This window comes from Pyrgilauda ruficollis, unplaced genomic scaffold, assembly GCF_017590135.1.
Source record: "Pyrgilauda ruficollis isolate IOZ18807 unplaced genomic scaffold, ASM1759013v1 scaffold14, whole genome shotgun sequence".
Classification (NCBI taxonomy): Eukaryota; Metazoa; Chordata; class Aves; order Passeriformes; family Passeridae; genus Pyrgilauda; species Pyrgilauda ruficollis.
Window position 1 is genome coordinate 9,728,360 of NW_024512543.1, and position 10,527 is coordinate 9,738,886.

At 47.7% G+C, this 10,527-nt stretch overlaps 1 protein-coding gene across 2 annotated transcripts; it reads right to left on the bottom strand.

The window, feature by feature from the left end:
- Nucleotides 1-534: 534 nt before the first annotated feature.
- ARFGAP2 (ADP ribosylation factor GTPase activating protein 2) lies at nucleotides 535-10,527 on the bottom strand. 2 transcript variants are annotated; one of them, XM_041459932.1, is made up of 17 exons: nucleotides 10,043-10,527; nucleotides 9,681-9,799; nucleotides 8,711-8,783; nucleotides 8,061-8,192; nucleotides 7,891-7,971; nucleotides 7,008-7,095; nucleotides 6,287-6,343; nucleotides 5,688-5,732; nucleotides 4,549-4,601; nucleotides 4,029-4,165; nucleotides 3,350-3,481; nucleotides 2,743-2,871; nucleotides 2,535-2,663; nucleotides 2,029-2,155; nucleotides 1,821-1,911; nucleotides 1,584-1,702; nucleotides 535-1,165 (listed from the first exon to the last, which is right to left on the bottom strand). In XM_041459932.1, the coding sequence occupies exons 1-17, from the start codon at nucleotides 10,112-10,114 to the stop codon at nucleotides 1,145-1,147; spliced, it is 1,605 nt and encodes a 534-aa protein (XP_041315866.1). In that variant the 5' UTR covers nucleotides 10,115-10,527; the 3' UTR covers nucleotides 535-1,144. The 2 variants fall into 2 exon arrangements, with proteins under 2 accessions (XP_041315866.1, XP_041315867.1); XM_041459933.1 differs by lacking the exon at nucleotides 5,688-5,732 and having other exon boundaries at nucleotides 10,043-10,524.

Genomic DNA, 10,527 nt, shown 5'->3' on the forward strand with positions numbered 1-10,527 from the left:
CTCCCCTCAGCAGGGGAAGGTGCCGGCCCCACCCCTGAGTGCCTGGACCGCCACCACCCTGCAGCCGAGGCAGCCACACCACTGCTCCCTGCAGCCCCAGCCTGCTGTGGATATTGTGACATTGACACAACTGCGTCAGAGCACAGAGACAAAGAAGAACAAGACCCGACTTTTCCCCCCTCGTGCCCCACCAAAGTGAAACATCAGCACAGAGCAGCTGAGTAGCTGCCGCAGCCCCTCAACTGGTCAAGAGAGGTGAAACCCATGCAAGCCTCTTCCCAGTTGCAGGCAGAAGGCTCCAGAACAAACAGCCCCAGCCTCTCCTTTGCTAACAGTGTGCAAATAGCCCTTTCCCACCCTTCTTCTTACTACCTAGTCCTCACCACCACAGTCCAAGGAAGAGAAAAGCACTCTTGTTAAAACCAGAGACTAAGCTGAACAGGACTAGAAGTCCTCACAGCTGCACCTCATGGTTAAGTCAGAGGCTCAGTACTTTGATCTGATCCAAACCTGGGCAACAAAATAAACCAGGGATCCAGTGAATTTCTTTACTTCTTTACCTGGGCCATTTTTGCTGATGATGTAGTTAGAAGCTAAAAAAATAATCTTTGATTTGATTTTTTTTTCTCCCGCATTCATATATGTTGGTTTAGAAGACAGTAAAAAGGACTAGATCACGGTAAAAGGCAAACCCTGCAAATACAGAGGACTCCACAGCACCATGGATTGGGAGCAGTGATCAGAACAAAAAACAGTCATGTCACATGATGTTCAGAAAAATAGCATTCCCCTTTTCTCTGTTACTTGGTGAGCTAAGGTATGGGCCAAAGAAGGACAGGAGCACTGATGAGGGCAGCCCAGGAGTTCCTGTCATATCTTTTACATCAATGAGGTTAACCCTGTAAGAAGGCCTGTCTCCACTGGCTAGTAGATAGCAGTGGGTATGAGGGCACACTGAATTTTAATAGAGTGGAATCCAGAGATATTCAGAAAGCATCCTGGGCACAGCCATGTCCTGACCCCCTCCGCTTACCTTCTCCCCTCCCCACCCAACCCAGACAAATAAGACAATCCTGTGGAGTTTACTCCAGGCAAAGGTGGCATCAGTGCCTCTTGCTGGCTTCCCCTTGCAGTCCCTGGGTCATCAATATGAACCATAACGATCCTAAGGAGGAAACAGACAGAGACACCTTGCTACAACACCTTTTTGCAAAATCCAGAGACAGATAACAAGAAACTGGGAGGTCTGGTATTTTAATGCAGTGTGAATTTATCTAGACAGGACACTGTACAAAGGCAGAAGGTAAAATGACCTTGACTTCTAAAATTCTGCCTGGAATTTGTGGGAGAAGGTGTATCTGACATGACAAAGTGTCCTGTGCAGCAGGAGGGTAAGGCTGGCCACGTAGAGTTCACTGGCCCCCTGCAATTGCTCAGCTATTGTACTGCAGTCAACAGCTACAAAAGACAGGGACTTGCCACATAATTTGGGTAGATAGTGATAATTCCAATGAAAGCCAGGTTATGGTGAAAGTCCCTGAACATAACAACAGTCTTTCTCAAGTTGCCATAATGTAACTCACCTGAAGGGAGTTCATCACCCCATTGGCCAGGACAGCCATCTTGCCAGCAACTGATTTCACTCCTTGCTTGAATTGTGCAATGTCAGCTGCAGGCAGGACATTTCCAATAGACACACCACCTACAAGAACCAGGATGAGTTAGCCCAGAGTCCCTAAGCTCCAGAAAGCACCCTCATCCCCTCCAGTTTAGGTCTTCCAAAGCTGCCCCCTTCCTCAACCCAGTGAGTGCTAACAAACCTGAGTGCACATTGTCAGCCTCTCCAAACAGGTCTGCAGAGCTGATGGCGCTGCTGCCTGAGAGCTGCTGCAGTCGGGATCTGGCTTCATACTGCAGCAGAAAACAAAACAAAAAGGTTATATAGGAAGGGAACAAAGCAGGCCCTGAGCAAACAGGAGGAGGTAAAGCCAGAGCTGTACCAGTGTAAGCACTGCAGAATGCATCTACCTCAGCATCTGCCTCTCGCCCAAAAAACATATCTGAAGAGATGGCTTTAGCCCCAGCAAACTTCTGCCGAGCTTCATTGGATTCCACCATGGATGGCCTGTTCTCCATCTCCCGCCTACTGGTGGGTCTGAGGAAACAAGGAGACATCTCAGATTAAGCTCCCCAACACAGTAAAGAATCAAGACTTCTGTCTCAGACCCCATCTAATCAAAGGCAAGTAGGTCATCCTTAAGTGTTAGTTGAATTGCAGCTCTCCTCTCCCCATCTCAGGACAGTCAGCACTCAGTGACCACAAAGGCTGTATAAACTTAGAGACATGAAAGGCAAAGAAGTATCCAAGGCCCTTTCACTCGAGGCCCTTTTTCTTGGGCTTGTCTGTGCCTGTGCAAGTAATTTTCTGCAGCACAAGGCTCCTGCTACAGCAGCATCTATGCCACAGCTCCCACACTTATCCTCTGTCCCCTACGCAAGGGCACAAGGTACACTAGCAGTGGCAAGCACTTTACCTCTCTGAAACCGGCCGAATGCTGGAAACAGTCACCTCCGGTTCCTCCTCTCTGTCCACGCCCCATGAAGAGTCCGTTTCCCATCGTGAGCCAAATGCGTCTTCGAATGAGAAGGGACTGTATTTGTACCTAGGTACCAAAAGTAGGTAATTTACACCAGACATAAAATTCAGGAATAAGCAAAAACTACACTAAAGCTAAGTCTTACTTGGGGGGTCCAGATGTGAAGCTTCCACCATCTTCCAACAAGTCCAATTGGGAGCGGGAAGATTTTGCTACCAGCGGTGTCTCTTGCTCAATTACTTGCATCTCAGACATCACCGAGTGTGAAACAGAACTAGCACAACAAACAGGCAGAGTCAGCGCTGATGGGTCTGACAGCATCCAGTCCCTACAACCAGTCTGCCTCAAAACTGAATCTGGCTTTCACGGGCAGGGCAGGTGACACAAGTTTTGAGGGAGAGTTGGGGGAAGTCAGCCCTCTTCATCACTTATCTATGCTCCTTCAGAAGTCTTGAGCTACCTTTGTAAAGGAAGGATTCTGCAGGGGGACACCTATCAAGCAGCTGGGCTCTAGTGCTAGACACTGACAGGCCACACATATCTGTGGAACAGCTCAAATGAGAACTAGAACCTTTGAACTGAGTCCCTATTCTTTCCGGGGCCTGAAGCATTTTCAGTCAGAGAACAGCATATGAGCACTTTAACTCATCTCCTTATCTAATACAAGAGCAAACTACTGACTTCAAGAAACTTCTCCAGAGCAGGGTACTTCCAAGACACCTGTATATACTATGCCAACTACAGCCAAGTACCTTCTGGACACCAATCCCATGCCCAGCCTCTCTGCTTGTTCTCGTTTCTTCCCTTCAAGGTTCTGGAGTTTCTTCTCTTCCTTCTTCCGATCAAGCTGCAGTTCCTGATAAGCCAGTCGCATTGAGGTGACTCTGAGGGAAAGAGCCATGGTGAGTGCCAGCACATTACCCTCCCTCGCTGCCCATGTGGTAGAAGAACAAGTGATTAAGTAACCCCAACCAGCCTTCAAAACAGCCACTTTCACAACAGCTCTGCCAAAAATCCTTGCACAAAAGCTATTGCTTGTTTTGCCATCTCCTCCACTGGGATTCAATTCTTCTTTGGCTAACCATTATTTCCTTACTGTAAGCATCACAGTGTCTATCTTCTTGCCACCTCTGCACCCAGAATGATTCATCCAGTTCAGCTTTTGGCTTTTCTAGTCATGTCCAAAGGTGAATAGAAAAACACAATACAGAAGTATCTGCTCCCTACACTCTTCCAGGAATGCTAATTTGCATAAAATACAGCAGTATAACTTGTGCCCTGCTGCAAGGGCCATAGTGGCATATAGCTACTGCTCTTCCTCTCATGCAGTATGTTCTGTAGTCACATTTGGTGGTCCCAGGGTGAACAGCATTAACCTCACACTACTTCTGCATTAGGTGTGCAAGGTACTCATCCAAACAGGGCACTTACATGGACTCCTCAGCTTGTTTCCTGGACTCCACTGCCTGCTGCTCCCTCAGCTGTTCTGCCACCTGGGCTTGCCGCTCAATCTCACTGAAGCTCTGGCTGCTGACCTTCTGGGCTCCAAGACCTTTTTTTGCACCCAGCTTAAAAACAAGAACAAAATCCTGTGAATTCTTCATCCTAGATTGTTCATGGTAGAAGAAAACCTGAATCCTACTTCTTGCTTCACCAATGAGGCCTTCAGTTTCCCTGTGTAGTCACAGCCTACAGACCCAAAAGAGTATGCAACACAGTATGGAAGAACATCCAAGAGTTAATCCATCAGTGGCCAACACTTAAGAGATCAACCACATATGCTTCAGACCACAACCAGTAATGATAGGTTTTTTTTGCAATAATATACAGGCTGCTTAAGGTCTCCTTTCCCCAAAGCAGATCTCTACAGCTTTGTTAAGCAGAAAGCAAGAATCTGGGAAAGGACAGCAGAAATGCAACACCTTCCCTCCATAATAGAGCTAAGACATACCCCTTTCTTGGCCGCTCCTGGCTTCTTCTTTCCAATGAGGGAGGATTTAAGTTCTGCAAAAGGAGGGAAGCAGCAAATAAGCAGAAGGGAATCAATTTAAGAGGCAAAAATTAGACAGCAACCCACATGAACATCCACCACAGTCCAGCTGCAGTAGCGTCCAGGGCACACCATGCATCCTCACATCAAAAGCCTGGGTGGGTAATTTCACCCAGGCAAGAAAGATGCACGTAGAAGCTCCACAGCTGAAGAATGGTAGCCTAAAGAAGCATGTCCATTTCTGGAGCAACTTATAATTGATTTAAGAACTGTGAATAACTCCTCTGAGTGTTATGCAGCAGGTATCAGGGTAGTTAGAGAAAGACTAGGTTTATCCCATACACAAATTCAAGAAAATGCAGCTTCAGAGGCATGTGAAGGTCCGAGCCTCATCAATGCCTTAAGGACAAAGCAGCAAGAACTCTGAAGTTGTGTTTACGTGAACATACAAAAACAAATGGACCTAAAGTGCAGCAAGCTATAAAAGCAACAGGTCCCCCAACACCTTGCACTTGTCCCTCTTGAGGGCATGCCACACTTGTAAAACCAGACAAGGGCCAGCCAAGCAGCAGATGTCTGGGGAAAAGTCTAAGAACAAAGCAGAGAGGGACTACCCAAAACATTTTTCAGCTTCCTATAGCTAAATCCAAAATCTTTTACTGCCCTTTTTGGGCTTTTCTTTTGCATGTGTGTGTGTCTCCTGACTTTCTACAGCCACATGACTTTTGTTAGCCCATAAATTATTCTTGAGACATTTTCTTTTTTCTAATCTTATGACAAGTCTTTTTAAAAAAGGGGATTCAAAATATTCACACTATCTGAAACTGTTTTCCGCTCGCTGTTCCTAACACTTGATTCGAGGTTGTTTGGGTTTATGTTTGGAGATTTTTATATTTCAGGAAACATTTAACAGAAACGTTAATATGGTCTCTTTACAGATACAACATATCTGGTTTAGATCTTAATACAACAATATAAGCTTTGTCTTGTTCTCTCCCTCTAAGCACAGGAAGCTAAAGTTAGAACTGAAGGCAGAATCTCAGGAGGGGCAAGCAGAGCTGTCACAAGCAGCCAGCGCAGGCCAGCTGTTAGCCAGTTACCTCCAGCAGGAGCGGCCCCTTGTGTTGACAGATACATGGACATGTCTGAGGAAGAGACGTAAAACATGGGGAATGAACAGACACTTGAGGACACAGGCTTTCCACCCAGAATGAACCCACTGTGGGCTAGGAGCATGCTCTCAGTAAGGGAAGAAGCTCCAGCTAGATGTTCTGTGTGCAGCCGGGACAGTAATGGCACGGGAGAATCAGACAGAAATCCCTATTATTCTGAAAGCTAAAAATTCATTTGCCTCCAAAGGTTGTGGGGAAACAAACAAACAAACAAAAAAAACCAGACACGTGGCCCTGATCACCCAAGTTCTAGATATGCAAGTGCCAAGTTTTGTCCAAATCTCAAAACCAGGAAAACATGCTTTTGGGAGAGCAACAGCTTTGAACTCAATTATCCAAACGAGGAGGAAACCTCCAGAAAACTGTGACTTGGTTTTGGGTTTCAGGAACATCCTAAGTACTGGCTCAACAGGGAGATAAGCTTGTTTAGACATTCTTGAAACTGGCTCATTGCTTCCAGCCTCACTGAGCTTACTCCTAAGCAGTAGGTATAAGAGCAAGACTGATCTGAGATTGAAGAGTCTTACCTAGAGGAGCCTTAGGAGATGTGCTCAACAAGTCAATAGATGGACCTTGGCTGGGATCTGCGGGCAGAAAACCAGAAAAGAACACTCAGCAGATTGATTCTCAACCCTCTTCTTTTCAGCATGTTCACACTTCCACTACATCTCTCCTAGCTCCTCTGCCCCCACAAATAAATCCAGTTACAGCTTGAAATATGCAATTTCCCAAGCAAACAACTTTATGTCTCCACAGAGCAAATTATTCCTTCTGCAAATTATTCCTTCTGTGTTATTCTCTTAACACAGTACAAGAAAGTAAACACTCTGCAGGGAAATATACAAAGCTGTTTCAAATTACAGTTGTGCCCCCAGGTTCTTGGTTTCCTTGTCCTTCACCCTAGAAATTTTTCTGTCCTATGTCATTTTCAGACCCACCAAATTCAAGGGGTAGAGAAGACTGTTTAGACAAATAATGTCTGAAAGCAGGAAAATGGGGCAGCTAATCCCCAAAACAGTTTTGTGTACATTTCAGGAAAAGTGAAGAACTGAGCCAAACTGAACAGTGTTTTTAGAAGTCTCCACTAATTTAACTAAACATCATAAGAGTGTGCAGAACTTCCACTCCTTCAGGCCTGAACCAAAGGATAAGTTCAGCCCTTCCAACAGTGGTACAGAACTGTATTCTCCTGGAAATGAAGGCAGGTTCTTGGAAAAATTATTCAGTAAGAACTCGAAACTTCACTACCTTCTGATGACTTTGCTGCTTTTTCCATCTCTGGAGAAGACTGTGCAGGATTCTGGCTGGCATCTGCTACATCCCAGGTACTGGAAGACTGCAAGGAGATACTAATTCCAGTTATTTCCAGAAGATGAATGAACCAAACAATCCTGAATTTACTACAGGTAGTGATCTGTATTCAATTTTAGGCCAAAGGAAACTTATTCCAAACTTCAGACTATGCCTTCCTTGAACATAACACATGGACAAATCCACATTCCCTTAGCAGGGACAAAAATGAAAAAAATAAAAAGGAAGCTAAGCTGAATGTAAGGCCAGGAGGAATGACAGAATCATTTGACAAGCTCGCTAATGTGAGGACTTCCCAGGTGAAAGAAAATTAGTTTAAATCTGGGAGAAAGTGTGAATGAGTTTTCCTGGAAAAAATTAATCTCCACTTCCACTGTCTCTATTTGCCATACAGCCAATTCTTGCATTACCTGAGAAAGTCTGCCTGGCATGGTGCAGTTGCCCAAATCCAGTTTAGCAGGGTCTATGCACTGAAAAGTTTCTTCTAAACCAGAAGTTCAAAGTAATAGCTAGTCCTTGCTTTAACTGTACAAAGAAACTAAGCATTAACACAGCACACAAAGCATCTTCCAGGGCACAGGTTTTAGCTTTGAGTTCTTGAAGCTAAAGATGGTTTCAAAAACAAAGGACATGGATATTACAGGGACTGTTCAGACCTGTGACTGTGTCCCAGGCAGATGACTGAATGTGACTTCCTCCACATTCCTACCAATTAATTATACAATTCAGAGTCCTTCTAAGCCAAGTGGGACTGCTCCTGGCTGAACATCTGGCTATTGGAGAGCTATTAAGGCTGCCTGGTTTAGGCAGCTCTTCTCACCTGTGTGTGCTCCATGAAGAAATCAGCATCACTCTTCTCAGGGGAGTGCCCAGGGGCTCCACTCAGTCCATCTATAAGCAACTAAAGAGAGGAGAAGGAAAAAAGAAGGCACCCTACAAGACTCAGCATCCAGCACTATCCATCTAGCACTGCAGAGCTCTCAGACTTACCTCAGTGCCATACTTGGCCATGGCAGCACTTGCCAGCTGCCGGATCTTCTCCCTGTACATCTGGGCAGCTCGACTGTTATATTTAGCATTGGCATCTGTGGTGGTGCAGCCATGCTGGCGGAAGAAAGCAGTCTGAAAAGAGAGGAATATTCAGTCTCCTGACTGCTAGATCATACTCAAGCAAGCACTAGACAAACTAAACAGAAAAAGAAAACTTCCCAGAGACAGAGGATGAAAAGCTGAGAACACAGCATAAGCCAACCATTCACTGATCAGCTTTCTAGAGAAGTCTCACTCCAGGGGCCTATGAAAATCATCCGCCTTCTCTACAGAGAGATGATTCTGAGTCACAAAGCTGAGCATGAGCTTTCAAACTGATCAGTGTTATTAACTTCTATCATTTAAGAAGGCTATGCCTCTCATTTAAATGAGGTGCAAAAAAAGAGAGACCTGAACATCAGAAAACAATACATGCAAAGGTCACAGTCTGACTTCCAAGCACACTTGACAAATTCCCCCATTTATTACACATTCAGGTCAGACTGGTACCAAGAAAGCCACACAAAGGAAAAAAAAAAAAAAAACCAAGAAAGAGAGGATGTGGATTAGCAAGAGGGAAAGCAAGCAAAATGCCTACAGAGGCTCCTCACCGCGTTGGCATTACTGCCCACTTGCATACATCTCAGCTGGAACCAGTTCCAGTTAGAATCCAACTCTGTGGACCTGTATGAGAACCAATAATTTCTATTAATAAAGACCAGGCAAACCAAATGCAAAACCAAGCTCTGGCCTAAAATGCTGAGATATCTCACTACTGTTCCACAGTGTAGGAGGCAAAGGTGGAAAGAATATGTTGGGAATTTCTTTGCCCCTCTAAAAAATTAATTTCAACTTTTAAAGTGAGGAAAAATACCAGCTTTTATCCAAATTTTGAGGATCTCTCCCTTGTACTGCTTGTTTGGAGGGCGGAGCTTGAGCTAGGACAGCACAGCCAAGAACTTTCGTTCTACATGTGATCTCGCCACAACATGAGAGACTCATATTCAGCCCGTCCCACAGGTTAGGCCAAAACACGTGACAAAGCAACTGAGAATACATCCAAGTAAAGCTAAGGGACACAGAGTGTCTCATACCAGTTACTCAATTTCTCTCGTAGCAAGTAAAGGTCACAGTTCTCTTAACTTAAAATGCTAATTTTCACAAGTACTGAAAACAAGAAGTAGGCTGAAAAGCCAACACCATCTTCCCCATTAGGCTGATACCAAAAAGACTGAACAATATTCCTCTTTTTGCCTTGCTCAGCATTACAAAAAATTACGTACACCACACTGCTGCCTTACTGGCAAGATTCACACACCACACTCTCGTCTCTTCCTACAATGCCAAGTCTAGATAGCGTTTCTGCAAGGTTAGCGAAAGTAACATGTCGACATTCCACCTGAGGTGCTTTGGAAACTCCATTCTGGAAGTGCTGAGTGGCCCGGACCCTCCTGCGAGCAAGCCTCATCAACCCCGAGGTGATGGCTCGGCGGTGAGCCTTCCCTCCCAGTCCCTGCGCGCTCGCACCCAAGGCGGGCTGGCTGCCCCAGGCCTGCCGGCGGCACCGCGCTCCCCACGCACCTGATGAAGCTGAGGTGTACGCCCAGGGACCGGTGCACGCCGGAGCAGTCGATGCACAGGAAGACCCCGTAGGTGATACTGGCCCAGCTCGGGTTCTTGGCGCCGCAGTCGAAGCACGACTAAAGCGAAGGCAGAGGGACAGCCAGGTTGAAGCGACGGCTCTGCCGCTCCGTCACGCCCTGCCACAGCTCGGCGGCCCCGCCGCTCTGCCCAGGCGCTCCCCAAGGGCCCCTGCCCGGCCGCCCCAACAGCCGCCGCTGCGCGGCCCGGGGCCCACCGGGGCCCAGTCGGAGCGCAGGCCGCGGCCGCGGAGCGACAGCCCGGCACGGACAGTCCGGCGGACCCCGGCCGCTCCCCGCTACCTTGTTGGCCGGCGCTGCCCGAAGCCGCTTGAAGAGGGTCTGAATCTCCGTCTTGCTCGGCTCCGCCGCCATGATCTCTCCTTCCCAGACACCCCCGCGGGGACGGCAGCCGGCCGGGCCCAATCGGCGCCGCGGCCGCTGTAGAGTCGCGCTGGGCCGGCCCCCCCGCCGCGTCCGTGGGTGTGGAGGGCGAGAAGCGAGCCAGGTCCCTCTTTCCCTCCGGTGCCGGGATGTGGGGCAGCGTTAGATCCGGGTCACCGCGGCCGCTGCGCCGGCTGTCGGCCGGACGCCTCGTGGGGGTCACGGCATCGCCCTGCGCACATCGGACGTTGCACGCCCGGGACCCCCGTGAGCTCGGAGCGCTTCCCTCAGAGCCAGCGCTGCTGGGGAGCCCTGCTGGCTGTGCCGCAGGGCTGTGCTTTTGGGGCCGCTGCGGGCCGGACCGACAGAAGGGAGCTTTAGAATAGCAACGGGACAGTGCCTGC

Bases quoted from the DNA above. Each gene is read 5' to 3' on its own strand.
- ARFGAP2 (XM_041459932.1), bottom strand. From the start codon at position 10,114: ATGGCGGCGGAGCCGAGCAAGACGGAGATTCAGACCCTCTTCAAGCGG. The intron at 7,096-7,890 runs GTGAGAAGAGCT...ATCTCCTTGCAG, and splicing joins TCTTCATGGAGCACACACAG to TCTTCCAGTACCTGGGATGT. The intron at 1,166-1,583 runs GTGAGTTACATT...TTTCCTCCTTAG, and splicing joins GGGTGATGAACTCCCTTCAG to GATCGTTATGGTTCATATTG.